Source organism: Manduca sexta, chromosome 28, assembly GCF_014839805.1.
Source record: "Manduca sexta isolate Smith_Timp_Sample1 chromosome 28, JHU_Msex_v1.0, whole genome shotgun sequence".
NCBI classification, from domain to species: Eukaryota; Metazoa; Arthropoda; class Insecta; order Lepidoptera; family Sphingidae; genus Manduca; species Manduca sexta.
Genome location: NC_051142.1, coordinates 9,375,140 through 9,394,328, shown reverse-complemented (window position 1 = coordinate 9,394,328; position 19,189 = coordinate 9,375,140). Strand labels below are relative to the sequence as shown.

Genomic DNA, 19,189 nt, shown 5'->3' with positions numbered 1-19,189 from the left:
TGTTGTATTGATTTTACTTTACTAACATCAAATATATGCCGCGTAACGTGCACGGCTCGCTCGCCATTAGTGCGTTTGTACTGCAATTATTATTGTCCGCTCGCTTTTATACTTAACGTCTCACATAGGACAAACTGGTATCTTATGCCGATTATAAGTGTTGGTCTAACTTAGGCTAAGACGAGCGTAGGCAAATTAATATAAGGCAAGTGCCACCCCCCAGAAGTTTGGCAAGTTGAAAAACCAAAGCAAGTGCCCAATATAGACGACTTTTTAGATTCGACTATGGATTCCATCGTCAGTTTCATTGTGTATAAATGACAAGTGATCGCGACCGACTGCGAGTTGTGGCAAGCTACGATAAATGAGTTCTACCTACACACGATGGCGCTTGCCTTAACTTGGAAACCTACGCAATCGACACTGAGCGATGGGAAGGCAAGACAAATATGCTCTCTACACATCGGTATTGGACTTCATTTGGCAATGTTCGACCAACGTATATTGCTTAGAATAGAACGCATGAGTAGCTAGCAACGGTAATATAAAAACAGTGTTGAAACTTTGTATTTATTAATCAAATTTTAATATTTTTTTTTACATCTAATATTTATTGGGTTTTTATTTACTCCGTTATCAGTAGCATTAGTCGAGAGCCTGGAATTTGAGCCCGATATGACAACAGGCTCGCCCCTTATCCCATCATGGGACGAGTACGACGAACCTACGCACGGCGGAAAGTGGATACATCACTTGAGTTTGACTATCGCTTAGAAAATAAATGGCGTGGGTGTGTAAGTGTAATATAATCATCGTAGTATTTATTATATTAAATTTCGTAGTAGCTTTTTCTGCTGAGTTATAAAATGTTATTTCCTATAATAAAGAATATTTTTCCATATACATGTGAAAACCGATGGGGTAAACGAGTTCTTGAGTGGAGACCACGGCTCGGCAAACGTAGTGTAGGACGCCCTCCAGCTAGGTGGAGTGACGATCTGCGAAAGGTCGCTGGTAAGAACTGGATGCGACAGGCCGAAGACAGGGTAAAATGGCGTATATTGGAGGAGGCCTATGTCCAGCAGTGGACAAAGATATAGGCTGATGATGATGATGATGATGATGTGGAAGACTTGGATGTTAGGGTAAGTAATACCTTAACTGCTGTAGCTGCAGAAAACTTTCTTTCATATGTACAGAGACATTTTGACAATGTGGTTATAAATGAAATTACCTACTCTTTACCACCACAGTGCCTAATGTTATCCACGAATAACGAATATTATCACCAATAACCTCAGTTTTACTTTCTGCTTAGTGCTATTTATGACGTGTGCGTGAGTGTATTTTAGTCTGAAATTGTGTTACTTCTACGTCGAATTCTCAAAATCAAAATAACCCTGTAAGTATATTACATTGTGCCTTAGCTGCCCCCTCTCGGAAATCTATTCTATGTAACATATTTAATATTTATACGTTGAAACCATTTGTTTTTGATGACTACCAATTATCGCTGAGTGTATGCGCAAGACAATCGCCAACAGCGCAACAAAAAGAACCACTACGATAACCACAAAATAAACGTGTGTAGAACCAGTGTAGAAATGTATAAATCACAAATACATTTCTATTAAGTATTACATTTTTAAAATAAAACGTAGATATATACATATACGTTTGTACAAAAACTATAATATATTTTTTTCATATTAACTCGTTTATAGATTAGGGGTTTCAGATTTCAAAAGTGCAATAGAGATTTAAGTGTAAATCGGATGGATACATATCTTTAAGTAACCGGTAGATATTGATGTGTGCTCGGCTCACATATTGTTACGATTCGCAGGTCACTTACTAGTGTTAAATTTAGTATAACTATTATTTTTGGGAAGGAATATATAAAAAAATCTGAAATACGTAACATTTGTCGTTTATTTTTTACCTACAAATAATAAAATTTTTGGTACAGTAGTTGGTCTTTAAGTACCATGTTTGATACTTGTAATATTAATAGTAATTACTTTTAAAATTATACTCATAGTTTTAACCAGCTAAAAATTTTAGCAATTACCAGCATTTTTAATTCTAAATAAGAATTTCTTAACAGGTTTTTATGCCATCAATACAGACTATCTTACAAATAATACATTGGTAATAGATACCTAGCCATCAAATCCAATCACACTTAAAATAGACGTATTAACAACTCATTTATATGTACAAATACTATGTTTCAAATATAAATTATGTTTTTAAAATAAATATACATCTCTCGTTAATCTCTAAATACTGTTCATGGTTCTATATTTATACTGTATTTTGTTTTTACTATAAATATTATGTGATTGTTCTTACTAATATACACTTCAACATTAATCACTATATTGACACTGATAAATAGAGTTAATTGATAAGGGCATTAAGTCCAAACGGTGTTGAGATGCTAAACAATTAAAAAATAACAAAAGGAATGAAGTTAGCTGGCAGTATTTATAATAAAGTAACTTCAAATATAGCGCCAGAGTTATCGCGAACTAAGTAATACGGAAAAATTTCCATGGCATTATGATGTAATCATTACTTTAGCCAAAAAAACTCTCATGTTTGATTTAATGAAACGAGGCTCCAGAGTTTATCAAAGATACTGACAAGTGCGTTTGTAAACGTCCTTCTTTCGTAACGCAGCGCGCGCCGCTTCTTCGAACACTTCATTTACGTTAACTCGTTCTAATGCTGAACATTCCAAAAACTGGGCAGCTCTGAAAAAAAAAAAACAAAAATTATCATAAATAATATTGTGATATAACAGAAAGTGAAGAAACAAGAAATTCCTTGATTGAAATTTGGATAGTTAAATTTCCCCAAAAATATCATTTTTTTTAAGAATAAGACTATAATATGCAAAGATTTAATTGTTTCTCCATCGGCATTAAGGGAGAAAGGTAACATTCTAATACTTATGTCATCAATTGGAGGGTAATCGTAAGTATTATTCGCGATCATAAAGTATAAGTATTTAGATAATATAAGCAGGCATAATGGATTCCGCAGGAGAACAATGTGACGGTCGCAATGGGTATCGGCTCAAGCGAAACATCCGTAATGTGCCATAGACTATATATATGATATTGGTATATTATGCGTTACATTAACATGTAACATGCATCCGAGTTTCGGTTTATTTCATTAGTACGTGCTGCTCGCGACTTTGAGCAATAGTTTATGTGAGCTCAATTTCATCCAAATCCGTTTAGCTGTTTCGTTGGTTACTTCTAATGCTGGCACTACCCTCGACGTATTTATAAAAATATTTGCGCCTTTTGGAAAAAGCAATAACGACTTTGTGTTATTTATAGTATTCATGTTGGTGAGGTCGGCTAACGCAAATATTCCCTCAAATTGAATTCAATATAAGGAACTATAATTTGAGAGAAGTTTATCCCATTAAACCTATGTTTTTATTGTTACCGCAAACAAAATGTTTTACCAATACAATAGTGATTACAGGCGAATTATTTAACAAATTGTTAGTGTCGTCATATCAGAAGTTAGCACCGCTATCAGCAAACGATAAGGTGGCGATAGGCAGCTGCCGGCGTTCGCGGCTGATAACCCTTGTCACTTTCAGTTTTTTGCTGTTTTAAAATAAATAAATGTATTATTTTTTAACCTGACCAATGTCCCGGGCAGCTTTGAAGTGATAAGGGCATTCTAATCTCAGATTTCGAATTGTCATTAAGACTGGGTACATGCCAACTGCATAAATTAGATTATTTGAACTGTCAAAAGTATCATTAAAATGATTAGGTTAAAAAGTGTGTATTATACAATACATACTTTTTACCGAAAACTAATAATACTACTCACCGAATTTTCTTTTTTAATTTCTTCCCTTCCTGTGTTGTGACTACGGCTTTATCCGATCCTCTCAAGTCCATTTTAGTTGCTGAAATTGAGTAATATAAAATTATTCCAAGTCACAAGCAATGGCCGGCTCGACCGTGGTATTCTGTCTCATATCCTACAAACAGTTTGACGTTGTTTGCCCATACCGAGGGTAACACTGAACATAATATGGCGCTCCTACCCCTCCCTTGTATATCCTTCTCCCTTAGGTCGGCTACCTACGAATACTTCCGCGTTGTGGATCTTTAGTGGGCTTCTAATAATTTAACATCCGACGGTCCACTCATTCGTTTTCCATTATGATTAGAAAGGAAGCTATTTGTTTCAGCAGAAGTATGCTTGAAAAAAGGTAAAAAAAGACATATCTAATAAGACATACTAATATGAACTAGGCACGAGACTACATAATAAACTCTGCTATTAGTACCTAACTCCTTAATCACATACGTAGGCACTTGTTAATTGTTTGGAAGTTAAAATTTTATGCAGTGTTCGCGTTATTCATACAATAAACCACGAGCTATAAATATTGTCTTGCATACAAAGGAAAGCTTGCTAAACTCTATCTAAATTTTTTGAAGTAATTAAGCTCTTCCTCATTAACTCTCATTCAGCTAATAGCCGCAAATTACGCCAACAAATATTAAAATAATTTACCTAACAATGTAAGTAGCGATCCGCTTGTTATAATTAAAATTAATTATGTATTTTACAAGGATCACAATTATATGATAATCATTAGATTATGATGTGTTTATGAGAATTCGGAAGCCATTTGGATATTTATTTATAATATCAATTAACTAATTCTTACCTACTAATACAATTGGTACCGACGAGCTGAAATGTTTTAGTTCGGGATACCATTTATGTATAACATTTTCGTATGATGATCGACTGCCAACTGAATAACAAACGAGGAAACATTTCGTCTGAAAAAATAAATAATAAATTACTTACATACCACCATAATCATGAAATGTTAAAGAAAACATATCAAATATTATATAGGGTTACCTACTAAAGTAAACTAGATTGAGCTACGGATGGATATGGATGATTATAGTTAGCAGAGGTAACATTGTGCAAAAATCGTCCATGAATGACGAATATTTTTATAAAAAAATCCCGGTTTTACTTTTTTGACATTTTGATTGAAAGTGTGACATTTCCGCTGTGACAAGCTCTCTTAAGCGTAGTGGTATAAGAGCGTGTAAAATGAACTTTGCTCTTTATTGGTATTTATTTTGTTCCAAAACTACACATTTTTATTTTACATCTATGGTTCGAGAAACTTATTGTAAAGTGTTGTTTTCAAAAAGATAAGTATGTAAAATAACCCTGTACATATTTTATTACTAAATACTTATTATTGTGGGTCTCTTCAAACCATAATATTCGTAATTACTAATAATAATTATTAATTTACGGCCGTGATGGGCTTATATTTTCTTATGGTTTTCATTAGTTAAATATCTGTAAATTTTATATTTGTTTGGTTACATTTTTGGAAAAGGAGACCCGAAGCGATTAGCTGTGTACATTTTATTAAATAAAGAACAATTTACTTGTGTATAAGACAGTGGCCTCAGTCGTTCATAGTCTTCTTGACCTGCTGTGTCCCACAGTGACATTTCAACTTCTTCGCCATCCACCGTGATGTGTCCAACATAGTTGTCAAACCTATGGAATATTATTATTTATTTTCTTTTATACATTTTCTACATAGTTTTCAGCATTTTTATTAATTCTTTTTTATTTTCCATTAATACAATCGGTACAGGTCCTAAGCTGTCTACATCAAAAAAATATTAAACATTATTACGAATGTTCTTTCTCATCTATTACGAAAATTTGAGAATATTACATCATTAAATAATTTATACGTTCTAAATTTAAAACAGGTTTATAAAATGTTAACATTATAAGTTATATGAACATACACATTGTAATGTGTTATATAAAAGTTATCAATATCATCATAACATTGAGTGTAGAGTAGGTAAGCGGTCGTTGACAGCAAAATATGAGCGCGAATGACCACTAGTGTTGTTATAGGGATGTTTCGCAAGGAAATCAAACTTGCCGTAGGCGTACGTTTCATAAGGAGGAAGCGACGGTTGTGTAGATACAATACAACAATGCCGCGACGTATTTGACTTTATAAATAGTGCAGCCCGTAATGTTAAGTAGGTGGCTGGACAATAAAACCGCTGCGAACGCGACAGACCGTTGTTAAATTAAATGCTTTGTGATCTCCTGAAGGCATGTTTGATAGAGTTCATACTCTACGATGCCAAATGTATCTAAACATTCATAATAACAATATTATGTTATGATGGGCAAGCCCGGGTAATAAAGAGCAAACTATTGAGATATTATTATTTTTGAATGTAGTGCAAATTAAAAAGTAACAAATTATAGGGTATATTTATAGGCACTCTATATGGTTAAAAATTATTCCCATTTGTGAAATAATGTGCAAGGAATAGGATAAAGATAAATTTAGGTATTAAGTAATCTCTACTTTTATAATTCAATTATAATCTCTTCCAACGGATTAGTACACCATAAATAAAAGAGTTGCATGTGGCAACAAATAATATACAACTAGAAGATAACGACTTCACTTAGAATTACCTATCTTTTAATAATAAGGTACTTATCCTTACTTATAAATAGTGGCGTAGCTAGGTAAACAAGGACCTAGATCCAAGAAAAGGTCTCGAGGCCTAGTATGTGTAACACACTTAATGATTGCGAGGACCCGAGTGGGAGCTAAAGTCACTAATTATCAGTGCTCGAAAGGCCTCCTGCCCTCGAGGACTAGGTGCACTGCACCGCCTAGCCCTACGACAACTACGCCCCTGCCTAAAAAAAAGATAATAGGACGGTTGATTTGAATTGTGCTAATGTTAACGCACTTATGTAAAGTGCCGCAGTGAGTCGGTGATAGGCTTTTCATTAGTATACCTAACCAAGGTCGTGCTAGACGGGGATCGTGATTCGTCTAGCGTAAGCGCTTAGTTTTCTTTCTAGATTCTTGTTGTAAAATAGATACCTAATATTAAAGCTGTTGCTATATACTTAATGTGTGAATTTTTGCTTCGGTAATACGAAACTGGTTCTTATTTAAATAGGTACCTATAGATCACCGGCCTTATCGTATAAATACTCAAAATGTATTTTATTTCCATTTTTTTTTTATTAGAATTTTGACTTATAACATTCGGAAAGAATCATTAAATGTTTTACGTAGATATTATATTACAATCCTAAGTATTGTACCTACATTAAATGCAAATAAAAAATATGATTTTGATTATTGGTACGAACTGTAACTTTTTTTCGTTCTTAGTCATCAAGTGGATGCCTACTTAGTGAATAGTATACCTGTGTACGTACCTACTTAGTGTAAAAAAAATAAATGACGTAAGACAATGATCGATTCATCATCACTTCCGTTCGAAATAAAATAACACCGAAAATAACGTCATTATTATATGCGGAGCTTTTGAACTGTTTTGAAAATAAAGTAATATTTTTTTATAATTAACTTTAAAAGTTATTTTACTTAATTATTATCCTATAAATTATTAAGTGCGGTTTCATATTTAATACAAATATTCATTATAAGTGAGTCAGTTTGCTCTATAATAAAATGTACAAATACTTGTTAATTCCTAAAAGGAAAATAGTATACAATTTATACATATTAGTCACCCGTTAACCGTATAGGGAACTTAGTTTAACCATAAAATTACGAACATCGTATTGATTACAATAGTACCACAACGAATTGCTAATTTATCGGCCTCGATTCGTGCTCGTTCTTCTTGTGACAATAGTGCCCTATTGCCAAACCGATTTTGGAACTGTGGATCTGTACGATTGTTACTTTTAATAATAAGTATACTTACACTGTGGGAACATATTCTTCGGGAAATTCCTTCTTCGTGTACACGTAGAGCAAACAGGTCTTTCCCACCATACCGTCTCCGACCACCGTTATCTTTAGTCCTTTGGTCGTTCCCATGGTTCGTGTCGGGACATTCGATAAATAATAACACACACAAATTCACAATAAGTCTCTCGTTTTAACACTTAACACGGCCACATCAATGCTATTTCGTGTCTTAGCAATAAATCCCCTGGATGTACCTAACGCAGTCCTTGACGAATCTTATCACTCGATGATATAACGATCTTATCAGTGCCGTAGAAATATTCTCGATAGCGAGTTGAATTTAATTGAAACAATGCGCGTGCGCAGTTTCGCGGTCGAATGCGAAATGATTAACGAGTGATTCAGTCGCTAGCGCGGCAGCGCGGTAGTCGTTGGTGTGAGTCGCGTCAACGACGTCACGCAAGTGCGCGCGAACTCAAGAACCGAGAGCCTCCGGCTCCTCGAATATTTTTAATTAATTCTGTGAACGTACTCCGTCCAAACATCGGCTGCTACTAAATGAATTAACGTCACACGCATGGACATCGGACGTATCGTTTACTATTCTAGTCAATGAGCGTCACATACCTTAAGCGGACCTACATGCAACAAATATAAATAATATAGTACAATTAAATACTTTTAGTATATATCACAGGAGAATACTTTTTGCCCAAATTGAATTATATCGAAAAGGAACCCAACACAATATATAGGTACTAATATGCATAAATGCGATCAACAAATCGGTCTACTGATAATTAGATTATACATAATGTGAAGCCGGTAAGAATCGAGTTGTTCGCCACTATTATATATCACAGTATGATTGTATGTCTTTTTCAGTAAAAAAATCAATAATCTCGTAATATAAATAAAAGGACACTAAGAATTGATGTCTTCTCATTTTTACCGACATGCGAATTATAATCAAATTTTTCCACCATATCAATACATGAAAATTAACATAAAGGCTTATAATAGTGGGACGGGGATATAATAAAACAAAGTTCGCCTCGCCTGTCTGTCTGTTTGAAGGCAATAAACTTAACAACCAAATTAATTTCGATGAAATTTGGTATGAGAATAGATTAAGACCTAGGGAAGCGCATAGACTATTTTTCATCCCTAAAAAATTGTCACGCGTCCCAACCCACTGAACCGATTTTGATGAAGTTTGGGATGGAGATAGTTTGAGGCCTTGATGTTCTACTACCTAGGGCAAGCCGGGATGGATCACTAGTATTTAATATAAACATTGTATGTGTGTGTATAATACACAGTATCATAATACATATGTACGTTAAAGTCATCAAATGGATGATGGAGAAGTCATGCAGAATTTGGAAGATGACCTTTACCGACAATACTTTTTAAACATAAGTAGGGGAAAGTTCCGAATGATGCCTGAAACCGTGCAAAGTTGACGTCCACTTGAAAATCTTGGAACGTATATTTTTCCTTTGTTCGTCCTGCTATAATCCCGTTTAAATAAAGGCGTGATTATGTTTTTTTTTTTGTCGATAGGCCTATATTACGTCAATTACTGGACAAATGTTAGATGATTTAAACAAAGCAAAAACTACACGATATATTTTAAATTTATTTTATTAAGAAAAAAAAGTAATCTGTTATTACAATAATTAAGTACGTATATTTAAACAGCCAATTAATTAACAAACTATAACGTAGTGGCACCAGTCATCTACAGACATCAATGATCGACATTATCTTCTTGACAAATTGAAGTAAAGGAAGAGTTACTGAAGTTTCTTTTATAAACATTTAATTAAATCGTGTTTATTTTTTCTAGAATTCGGTGATGAGAACTGAGCTTAATTAGTTTTCCCACGAAAAGAATACATTTCTTAGTGAAAGATTTAAAGAAGTAGGTTTTGGTTTTTATTATTACTATTAAAATATTTTAACGTATGTACGTGTTGTATAATTTTACGTATTGTTACAGGTATTATACAAGTATTGTATAAAAATTATACATTTTTTTACTAAGTAAGTGCCTAATTATTTACTTGAAGTGCCTATTAATTGCATTTGCTCTGTTAATGTATAGGCAACTAATTTGAAAATCTGTATCAGTGCAATCATTCTATCTACGTTCTGGAAATTGGTTACCTCTGCTTCTTAATCACTGTCGAAAAGTGAGGTATCCATTACTGGACTATAAGCGTCGATTATAGGTGATTAGGGATGTTTTTAAACAATTTTTATAACTTGTATTTACGTTCAATGATTTTTATGAATGTTTAAACATTACTGCAAGATATAAATAGCCTTTACTATTTTCGCTCATCAATTAATTTATTCTGACGCAAAAAACTGCATTTAATTTGTTAAAAAAAAATGTAACCTTGTAAAATGCCGAAGACTGGTGCCATTACAACATCAAAACTATGATTACTATGTTACTTATGCATTATCAAAAAAGCTTAAATTCTAAGACATTTTGTCATTTGTTACTTTAAAATTTATTAAACTTATAATAATATTAAATTCACAGACAATTCAAATACTTTAAAAATATGAATTAAAAACCTATAATAAATTTAAAATCACATGTTTAATACTGTTTTTATTTATAATTTTTGAGAACCTTTATGATTATGATTAAATGGTCTTTAGTCGTAAAGATAACTGTTCTAGAAATCAAAAAAATCAATAGAATTTCAGACCGTAATTTGATTTAAATTTTTTATAAATTATCTCTGAATTTCTACTTCAAAATGGATAAAAATAGGAGGATTATACGAATATTAAACTATTTTAAGTTAATGTCGTCTATTTCTGTATAATAAAGTCCGTATTGAGAGCTTTCGACATTATAAAAAATAAATGTGCTAACTGTGACAGAATAAATAAACAATATTAAAATTTGTGACTGGTGGCAAGAGTCAAAAATATTTGAAAATTATTATTTGACTTTTGCTCCCTGTTTAATTTTCATTATGATTAATAAAATATAGATGTTTAGCTGTTAGTTATTAGTAGTTAACTAGAGGTGACTTATGAGAGTTTAAATTTCGCGATTTTCTCTTTTACGTGGAATACCTCAATTATTAATTTTCCATACATATTAAGTCTGTCTAAAATATGTAAGTACATAATACATATGGAAAAATACGGTATAGATTTCTACTTATTCATTTTCCACAAAAACTAAAACTCAACGCAGGTCTAATTTAAAAAAAACTTTAAATTTGCCCTGGAATTAGTTAAACAATTATTTGGGTTAATAGCATAATTATTAGTCTCAAACACGGTCGCCTGTTCAAGATACCTCCGTTCTTACTTGATAACAAGGCACCCGTACTAATTGACTATATGAATAAATAAATATTACAATTTTAACACCAACTAGTTATAATTATTTTACTTTGATTGTTTCATCAGACATTCGACTGTTCACATCGATAGTATTGAACTGGCTGAGTACATGCTATTTCGCATCGCATTGTTACTATTATCCTGTCCTGAATTGGGAATTGGGCATTTGAATTGGGCCTGGCAGTTATGAATGAAACTATTCCTTTAGAAAATATTTTTCCGCTTGGGTTAGTTGTCAGCGGGTTTGTCCCCTTGTATTACGCACGCAGTCGTTTAATAATATTTACCACAACATGAGGATTTTCTGTGATTTATGAAAGAATATTTAACCTAAGTACAGTCTTTGTGGTAATACACGGTCGTAACAAATAACAAAATAATATTATCATGATGTGTGTGTGTGTTACATATAAGTGGCAAGTACACATTATAAGTTATAGGGTGACTGAAATATTACGTATTCCAGCAAAGTGCATATAGATTGGGTCAAAAGCAATAGATTTTGTCCTATGAGGCTCCATTTGGAACGCAATAGTTTTAAGCAATTTAAGATTTATTTTAAGATAAAGCAATTACCAGACCAAATAATCTTCTATGATAAAAAATACTAAATAAAATAGGGAGCTTTGTTTATTTTTCTAGTATTTATCATTATAGGTCTCTATAATAGAACATAAAATGTTTAAAAGCTGCGCTAAGTTTGATTTTAAAGCTTCGTATTTTTTTTTATTCAACTCACTTTTTGACAGAAACTCCTTTTTAAGTAAAAAAAAAGAAAAATAAATTTAGTTTGTTAATATTCAAAACAAGTAAAAACGGCTTTAAAACATGATAATTTTGAAATTGTTCGAAACAATTTTGATTACTATAAACTATAAATGGAACTGATAGTCCCATATATTATACGACCTCGTGGGCTAATTATACATTATATGAATAAGCTGATTGAAAAACAATACAATAATATGTTGATATTATTTTTTTAAGTTTTTTCCAAAATTCCGTGTTCGATAACTACTCTATAAAAGGGTTGAAAATGGTACAATCGTAATCGAGAGGCAATTATCGATGCTTTATATTGCTTTTGTTCTCATGAACCAGTCATATTACCGAAACATCAATCTTTGCATTCATTGTTCACTACATTTGGACTTCATTGTAGTTCAACTTTAAGTACGTCAAGATAGGAGTAAGGTATGACAAACAACGCAAGTTTCGAATGACATCATTCAGAATTACGTAATTTCCACATTTAACTTATTAAAATGTAAAACTTCAGTGAAGAGGACACAAATATGATTGTCATAACGGCAATTTGTTTACGTTTATGTTGTTCGCAGATGGAGCGACTGTTGCTATTGTACTAAAATAATAATTCTCCAGAGAGGTTTCGTCAAGATCGGATCGGCTCCAGCCTTCAATATACAAGCTCGGTGAAGTGTAAGTGCAGTAATTATGACCCTGCCTACCCACCGTCTGGGACAAAAATCGTGAGCTCAAGTATGTCCGCTTTTGCCACCCAAAATAATTTATAAAATGTTCATAAATTACGTCTGCAAATTGTATCGACAAGAACTTATATGTTATAATGAGACATCGTAATGTGGGACGGCATACATTTTTTTAGCATTACCACAATTTTGTATAGACTAACATAATGTGCATTTGGAAACTATCGCTGAATATAGCTCAAGTCGTGTCAAAATTTATAATAATATAATAATAATACCGACAGTCAGTTGTTACTTGTTAATATTAACTTCATTCAGTCCACTCAGCAGAAGATCTTCCTTTAAGTCCAGGATCTGGTGGAGCAGATCCTGGTTGACTTTCTGAAGGTGTGCTATTGTCGCCCGCTGTTGCTTTTCTCTTTCTTTCAACCGCATTAATGTAGTGTCGCAGAAGTCGCTGCATGGTTTACTTACGTCTGTAAACATTTATTAGAAAAAAACAAAAGGGTTGTTACAAATACTATAAATAGGTAGTTATGATTCGGTTGTAGGTGGCTGGCATGTGAGCTGGATTCACAGAACATACATAATATGTGACAGAAACTTTGCGTTAAATGCATACGCAGTGGTTTGTACACTTATGTTAATTACATTAACCAATTATGGGCCCAGGCTCCCAGCCAAAGAGAATTATTGTAATAGATATGAAAATTCACATCCTGGTTCACGATAGCCATTTGCCACGCCACTCCCATAGACATTATAGGTACTATGTGCACATTTATGTTGATCTGTGCCCCCTGGTATTGCAGAGGTTCATGGAAGGCGGTGATCACCTACCATCTGGTGAAGAATACGCTCGAGTACCTTCTACATTATAAAAAAAAAACAGAAATATCTGCCATTGGATCACCTAGAAAAACCTGACGTCAGGCAAAATGACGTTACTATGCAAACTTCGTAAAGGCTGACAAATGAATGGAATAAAAACAAAATTTAATATTTCAAACATTTTTGTATTTACATTTTAACTTTAACCGCGTGTCAAGGAAGGTACTTAAGCGTAAGCGACGACCACGACGCGATGCGTCACTGATCGCGACGTACGCGATCAAAACAACCTATACTTTGTTTATGTCGATAATAATTATAGTAGTTCACAAAGTAGCGCAATGTAACGTTGTGCCGCAATGTATCGCGATCGCCGCTCACGTAGGATATATGCTTATCGAATGAAAAAACAAAAATTAACACACCTTTATTCCTTAGTCTATCACTCAACTTTTCTATTTGCAACTTAAGTCTTGCTATTTCATTCTGTAAGTTCTTCTCGCTGGCTGCTTTCTGTTTGGTCACTTTCAACAGTTTGGCTCGTGTCTCTGTTAGGGTCTGCAGCATCGTATCACTGCGGTCTGCTATTTTTTGCGCGGAAGCAACACATGCCTTTGCTTCATTTTTCTCTAAACTAATCTTTTCTTTAAGTCTTTTGATATGAGCCTAAAATTTAAGTAATTAATATTTTTTTTGTACAATCTTTGTATAACTATACTATTAAGCTGAAGCTGAATAAAGCTGAAGAGTTTGTTTGAACGCGCTAATCTAGTTAATCTTTAGTATTGGATAGAACATTTATCAAAAAACCTTAATTTTACATATTTTCTGTAACCTGGTATTAGTTATACTTATCCTATTTGACTGTCTCGGAGGCATAGCTGTAATTGTATACGGTACAACAACCACGCTAAGGCCCTAGGTTCGAATCCCGGGACGGGACAAAATAATTGTGACTCGAGTTTTTCCAGCTTTAAAATTACTGAGTCGCAACTTGGAGTCGGGAAGTTGGCGGTTTGATACCCCCGTGCCTCGGAAAGCACGTAAAACCATTGGTTCTGCGCCTGATCTCTCTCCGGTCATGTTGGATTGCCGTTTCACCGGACTGTGAGAGTGACGGAGCAGAGAGTGCACCTATATATGGCGCACACATTCGTGCACTATAATATTTCCTGCGTACTTAGTTGATCTCAGTTGAGTTCGGTTAGGAAGGAATCAACATGCCATCTAATCTAAAGAGGTCCATAATAGACTTCCTTGAATGAAGAACTGTAGGGCGGTGCGGGGTAATAACGTCCCTAACCAGGTGTGAAAGGCGATGAACACTTTTAACGTGAACGTTTTAGATATCTTCTTTAACCGCATCCTAAACGTCGAAAATAATCCAAACCCTTGCCGGTTAACAACTCCCGTGTTTGAGGAAAAGGGCAGTGTTGGTGATTACGAGATTATCTCGCTCTCTCACAGCACTGCTACTCTTCTTAGCCAGGATTAGCAGTGGTACGCATTTTGTGTCACCGAGAGGTGAAGTTCGGGGAGATTCTGGGCTTGCTAATCTGCCTCTAACATGCATTGATATTAATTATTTAGAAAGATAGGCAGGAAATGGAAATTTTATGTGTATTACAGAATCATAATCATAAGCTTATGAGAACTAGGTACTGCAGTATTAAGATTTTGTGTCCACTATGAAGCACTCCAAGGTAAAGAATTTAGGTACTGTCTCCAAGTGTAAATACGGATTTTAAATCGAGAGTTGTACATTAGACACAGTTTTCGCAATGAGATGGCTGGTGGATGCTAAGTAGATAATGATGATTGCATTTTGCATTTTCAAAAGGCTTTCAATTCTGTGTCTTTGCAGGCAATTTGATAGGCGGTAATACAAACAAGTTTTAGCACTTAGGGACCAGGTCAGACTTTGGTTCGAATAAATTTTATTATATACTTGAAACCCACCTAGGTTAGATTCCATTCTGGTATTTGGGAAGACATCACAAAGAATGTAGACGATGCGTTATTGTGAGGTCGTGCCGTGTGCGGAACATAGCTAAATTGTCTGGCGGCTATTAACAAACGACTGGTAGGTTATGCGTACAAAACTTCGAGTCGTTCAGTAGCCCCGCGGACGAAGGGCATAAGATTTAGTATTAAAGTTATGACATTTTATAATCTTTTGTCAAAATTAATGATTTTTGTACACAAAAATATTTTTTTCACGATACTGAGATCGTATTTGTTAGGTTTTTTTTTTATTGGAAGTGAAAGGACAATTTATTTTCCTACTATAAAATATTATTTGTTTAATTACAAAAAAAAATTAAAAAATCCGAATAAAATGTGGAACTTTGAAACTATTCACATTCTTAGATCGCGCAATAGCTGACACGTAACATATAGAATGGCCAAAAACAAATACATAATTAATAAGGTAAATATTGCTTCCAAAGAATATAATGGTTACTAGACTGAGGTTCGAGTCCTATTATTTACAGTCCATTAACTATTTTATGCTACTGGAACAATGACACAACATTGTACTCACATTTAATTGTTTATTGTTCTGCTCAAGCTCCACTAATCTGTCTGCCTTCTCATTCACATTCTTATAATAATGCAACAATGTCCAAACTGAGTTAATGAGGTTCACCAGAGCAACAGGTTCCAAAGTATTATCCTTTATGTCAAGGTATGGATTGAAAATATAATTAATGTTGAGTAAATCAAACTCCTGAAAACATGAAATTTATTGCAATATTAAAGACAACCGAGGGCAATGATTTCTATAAACAGTGACCCACATTATACAAAATTACAGTATAAAATATTTGGAAGTATTAACTAAACAACACATACTTATTATAATAATGGTGGATCAATTTTATTTTATTAGAACTTATACAATATTTAATAAAAACAAAACCAATATTTTGATGCCAGATTTTGTGGTTCACCAAAAATAGTACACAATATCATTTTCATTTTCTCTATTCTAAATTATAGATCTTGAAAATATTTTTTCAGAGGTTTTAGTATACACATATTAAATATAATATTAGAATCAGGTAAAGATATTTTGAGTTAAACTAATAACTCTGCAATAATTTACAGCAAATTACCCGTGATTGCTGTAATTGCATAAAAAAGTTATAAATAAAATCTATTGAACAAAAATTTTAACCCACTTAAAAAAATAACACAAACCAAAATAATTTACCTATTTGTAAACACATAATATTAACTGTATATTTGGAGTCAGTACCTGTTTTAAATTGCCAGTAAGCTAAGTAAATACACAAACAAGTATATGATAGCCAATACCTAATTTAAAATCAGCAAATTTATTTATTTATTTATCAACATTTTGACAATATCCTTACGGGTACCTTAAACCTAATACAATATTGTCACTATTAACTATGGTAACTGTTAACTAATCCACTACTTAATACTACAATATTCTAACATATACTATCAAATATATATTTTTTTTTATATATGCTCAATATTTTTATACTGTGAAATATGTAACAATCTTATATATTCATCCTGCATAACAAATCAGACTTAAGGCGATACCTCAAGGTCCATTTTCATACAAGTATTGGCAAGTAAAGAATTTAAATTCACGTCTAGTTAGTGATTAGTTCTCGCAGTTGAAAGAAAAACGTAAAAATAATCATGGATATTTCTGCCTTTAAAATTTCGTCATATTAAATTTTAAAGGCCGAAATATCCATGATTATTAATTATTTTTACGTTTTTCTTCAACTGCGAGAACTAATCACTAACTAGACGTGAATTTAAATTCTTTACTTGCCAATACTTGTTTAGTTACCCAGATTAAAGCCGAAACAAAATGTATGAAAATGGACCTTGAGGTATCGCCTTAAAACAACTCTCTCGATTTCACTCAAAGTGGCTGAGAATATGTCGACCCTGTCATGAGTCACGTTAATTATTTTAATTATCCGTGTCACAGCTGTTTTCTCCAAATTATATTATTTATTTAAATTAGGCACCAACTCCAAATAAAGTTAATATAGAGTATAATGTTAAATAATATTTTAGTTTGTGGTTTTTGAAGTTATATTTATTATTTGTTGTTTTATGTCTATTGAAGTAAAAAATATTTGGGAGTTTGTAAATTTTAAGTCTCAATTATACCTACATAATATAAATGGTTTGTAAAAGGAAAATTATCCAAGTTATGTTTATTACTGAGTGGTAGACATTTATGTACATAAAGATGATTGTCTTAGTAAACTATAACGTTGATGATAAATTAAATACAATTACATGTTACTATAGAGAAGGAAAAAAATAATTGAGTCAACATAATTCAATCAATTCATTGTGCATAGATCAGACCATCAATAGCAAAAAAAAAATGATATAATTATAAAATGTTGGTAGATATTGTAACTCTGACTTTTCAGATGACCAACACTTCAATATACCCAGTGACCATTAAGGCTGCAGTCTTCAAAACGCAGGAGAAAATTTAAATATAAAAAGCTGTGCTAAAATTAGAAAACTAATATTATTTTGATACATAAGATAATGTTCAGTTTCTTCTATTGTATTGGCAAAATGTTTGTAATTACTTTTTACTTCATATTATTCCTAAAATTTTCTTTGCACACATTTGTAATAAATAGAGTAAAATGTTTTAGCCTAGCGATTATGATCATTTTCCTTATTTAAATTGAGCCATAAATATTTCTTGTTTTTCTAGTTGGGTTTCAGATGTTGGCTATAGTTTGTGAAATAACATAATATTAAAACTATGTCTATAACCGCTGGATAAATTCTATTCCAGTATAAAAGTTTTTTTTTATATTTACCAATACCCTACAATCTACATCATCTGCAATCATTTAATCTTACATGTATGTGTACGTTTAATATAGGCTAATAATACAGGCATTGCCTAGTTTGGGGCCCCCTGTCAATTGTTTTGTTTTAAATTAGTTATAAGCACTAACATTACATACTAATAATAATTTAATTAAGTATTTATGTATTCCTATTTGTTATATTTTGTTTGTGCAAATAAAATATGTATTATTATTATTATGGTCAATTCTCTTTATTTTAAAGGTATTTTTATTATTATTATTATTATAATAGTTAAATATAGGTATACATAACATATCTTTTATTAGATAGATTCTGACAATTTCTAATATCCTAATTCGGTCGTTAGTTTTCAAGGCTGATAAATAAAATAAGTAATATACTCACCTCACTAAGTCTCAGAAGTTGAAGTTTGAAGTTTTCTAATGTGCATGGTTCATAGCCTGTAGCTTTTTTGTGTTTGTAATGTTGTAAAAGTTCCTTCACCTCTTCATCTAAATTATCATACGTGTCAAAAAAACTCATATTTGATCTAGTTTTGTATATCAAGACGAGTTCTTCTATAACAATTACTTTGATTTTAATTAAAATTTAATTCAATGCAAACTTGTCTCACATCGACCGTCTGTTACCGTACTTAAATTGCGGGAAAATAAATTCAAACAATTGTCAAAGGAGCACTTTTTTTCTTCTTGGCAAGATGTTGTTTGGCCATCTGTCAGCATATGCTGCAGTTTCCCGTGGTGTTATTTTTCTATTTGTTTTCTGTATTCTCAAGAAAACCCCTGAATAATTCTCCATTTTCAATGAAAAATATAAAAACGGATCATTTAGTAATTGACGCAGTGGCTTC

At 32.7% G+C, this 19,189-nt stretch overlaps 2 protein-coding genes across 3 annotated transcripts; both read right to left on the bottom strand.

Moving 5' to 3' along the window:
- Positions 1-1,914: 1,914 nt before the first annotated feature.
- On the bottom strand, positions 1,915-8,278 carry LOC115445106 (ras-like GTP-binding protein RhoL). Its single transcript, XM_030171204.2, has 5 exons — positions 7,827-8,278; positions 5,475-5,589; positions 4,721-4,838; positions 3,868-3,946; positions 1,915-2,759 (listed from the first exon to the last, which is right to left on the bottom strand). The coding sequence occupies exons 1-5, from the start codon at positions 7,940-7,942 to the stop codon at positions 2,636-2,638; spliced, it is 552 nt and encodes a 183-aa protein (XP_030027064.1). The 5' UTR covers positions 7,943-8,278; the 3' UTR covers positions 1,915-2,635.
- A 1,168-nt stretch (positions 8,279-9,446) lies between these two features.
- On the bottom strand, positions 9,447-19,113 carry LOC115445103. Of its 2 annotated transcripts, XM_030171201.2 has the most exons (5): positions 18,974-19,109; positions 18,724-18,896; positions 16,022-16,207; positions 13,902-14,142; positions 9,447-13,121 (listed from the first exon to the last, which is right to left on the bottom strand). In XM_030171201.2, exons 1-5 carry the CDS (start codon positions 19,059-19,061, stop codon positions 12,937-12,939), a joined length of 873 nt encoding a protein of 290 aa, XP_030027061.1. In that variant the 5' UTR covers positions 19,062-19,109; the 3' UTR covers positions 9,447-12,936. The 2 variants fall into 2 exon arrangements, with proteins under 2 accessions (XP_030027061.1, XP_030027062.1); XM_030171202.2 differs by having other exon boundaries at positions 18,724-19,113.
- Between the last annotated feature and the right edge of the window lie 76 nt (positions 19,114-19,189).

What these genes read in the sequence shown, in the direction of transcription:
- LOC115445103 (XM_030171201.2), bottom strand. Translation starts at nt 19,061, where the DNA reads ATGCTGACAGATGGCCAAACAACATCTTGCCAAGAAGAAAAAAAGTGC. An exon ending in TTTATTTTCCCGCAATTTAA is followed by an intron (nt 18,897 to 18,973) that starts GTACGGTAACAG and finishes TAATTGTTATAG; the next exon opens with AAGAACTCGTCTTGATATAC. An exon ending in TGATAGACTAAGGAATAAAG is followed by an intron (nt 13,122 to 13,901) that starts GTGTGTTAATTT and finishes AAATGTTTACAG; the next exon opens with ACGTAAGTAAACCATGCAGC.
- LOC115445106 (XM_030171204.2), bottom strand. Translation starts at nt 7,942, where the DNA reads ATGGGAACGACCAAAGGACTAAAGATAACGGTGGTCGGAGACGGTATG. An exon ending in GGCCACTGTCTTATACACAA is followed by an intron (nt 4,839 to 5,474) that starts GTAAATTGTTCT and finishes TTATTTTTTCAG; the next exon opens with ACGAAATGTTTCCTCGTTTG. An exon ending in AAATTAAAAAAGAAAATTCG is followed by an intron (nt 2,760 to 3,867) that starts GTGAGTAGTATT and finishes TTTTTTTTTCAG; the next exon opens with AGCTGCCCAGTTTTTGGAAT.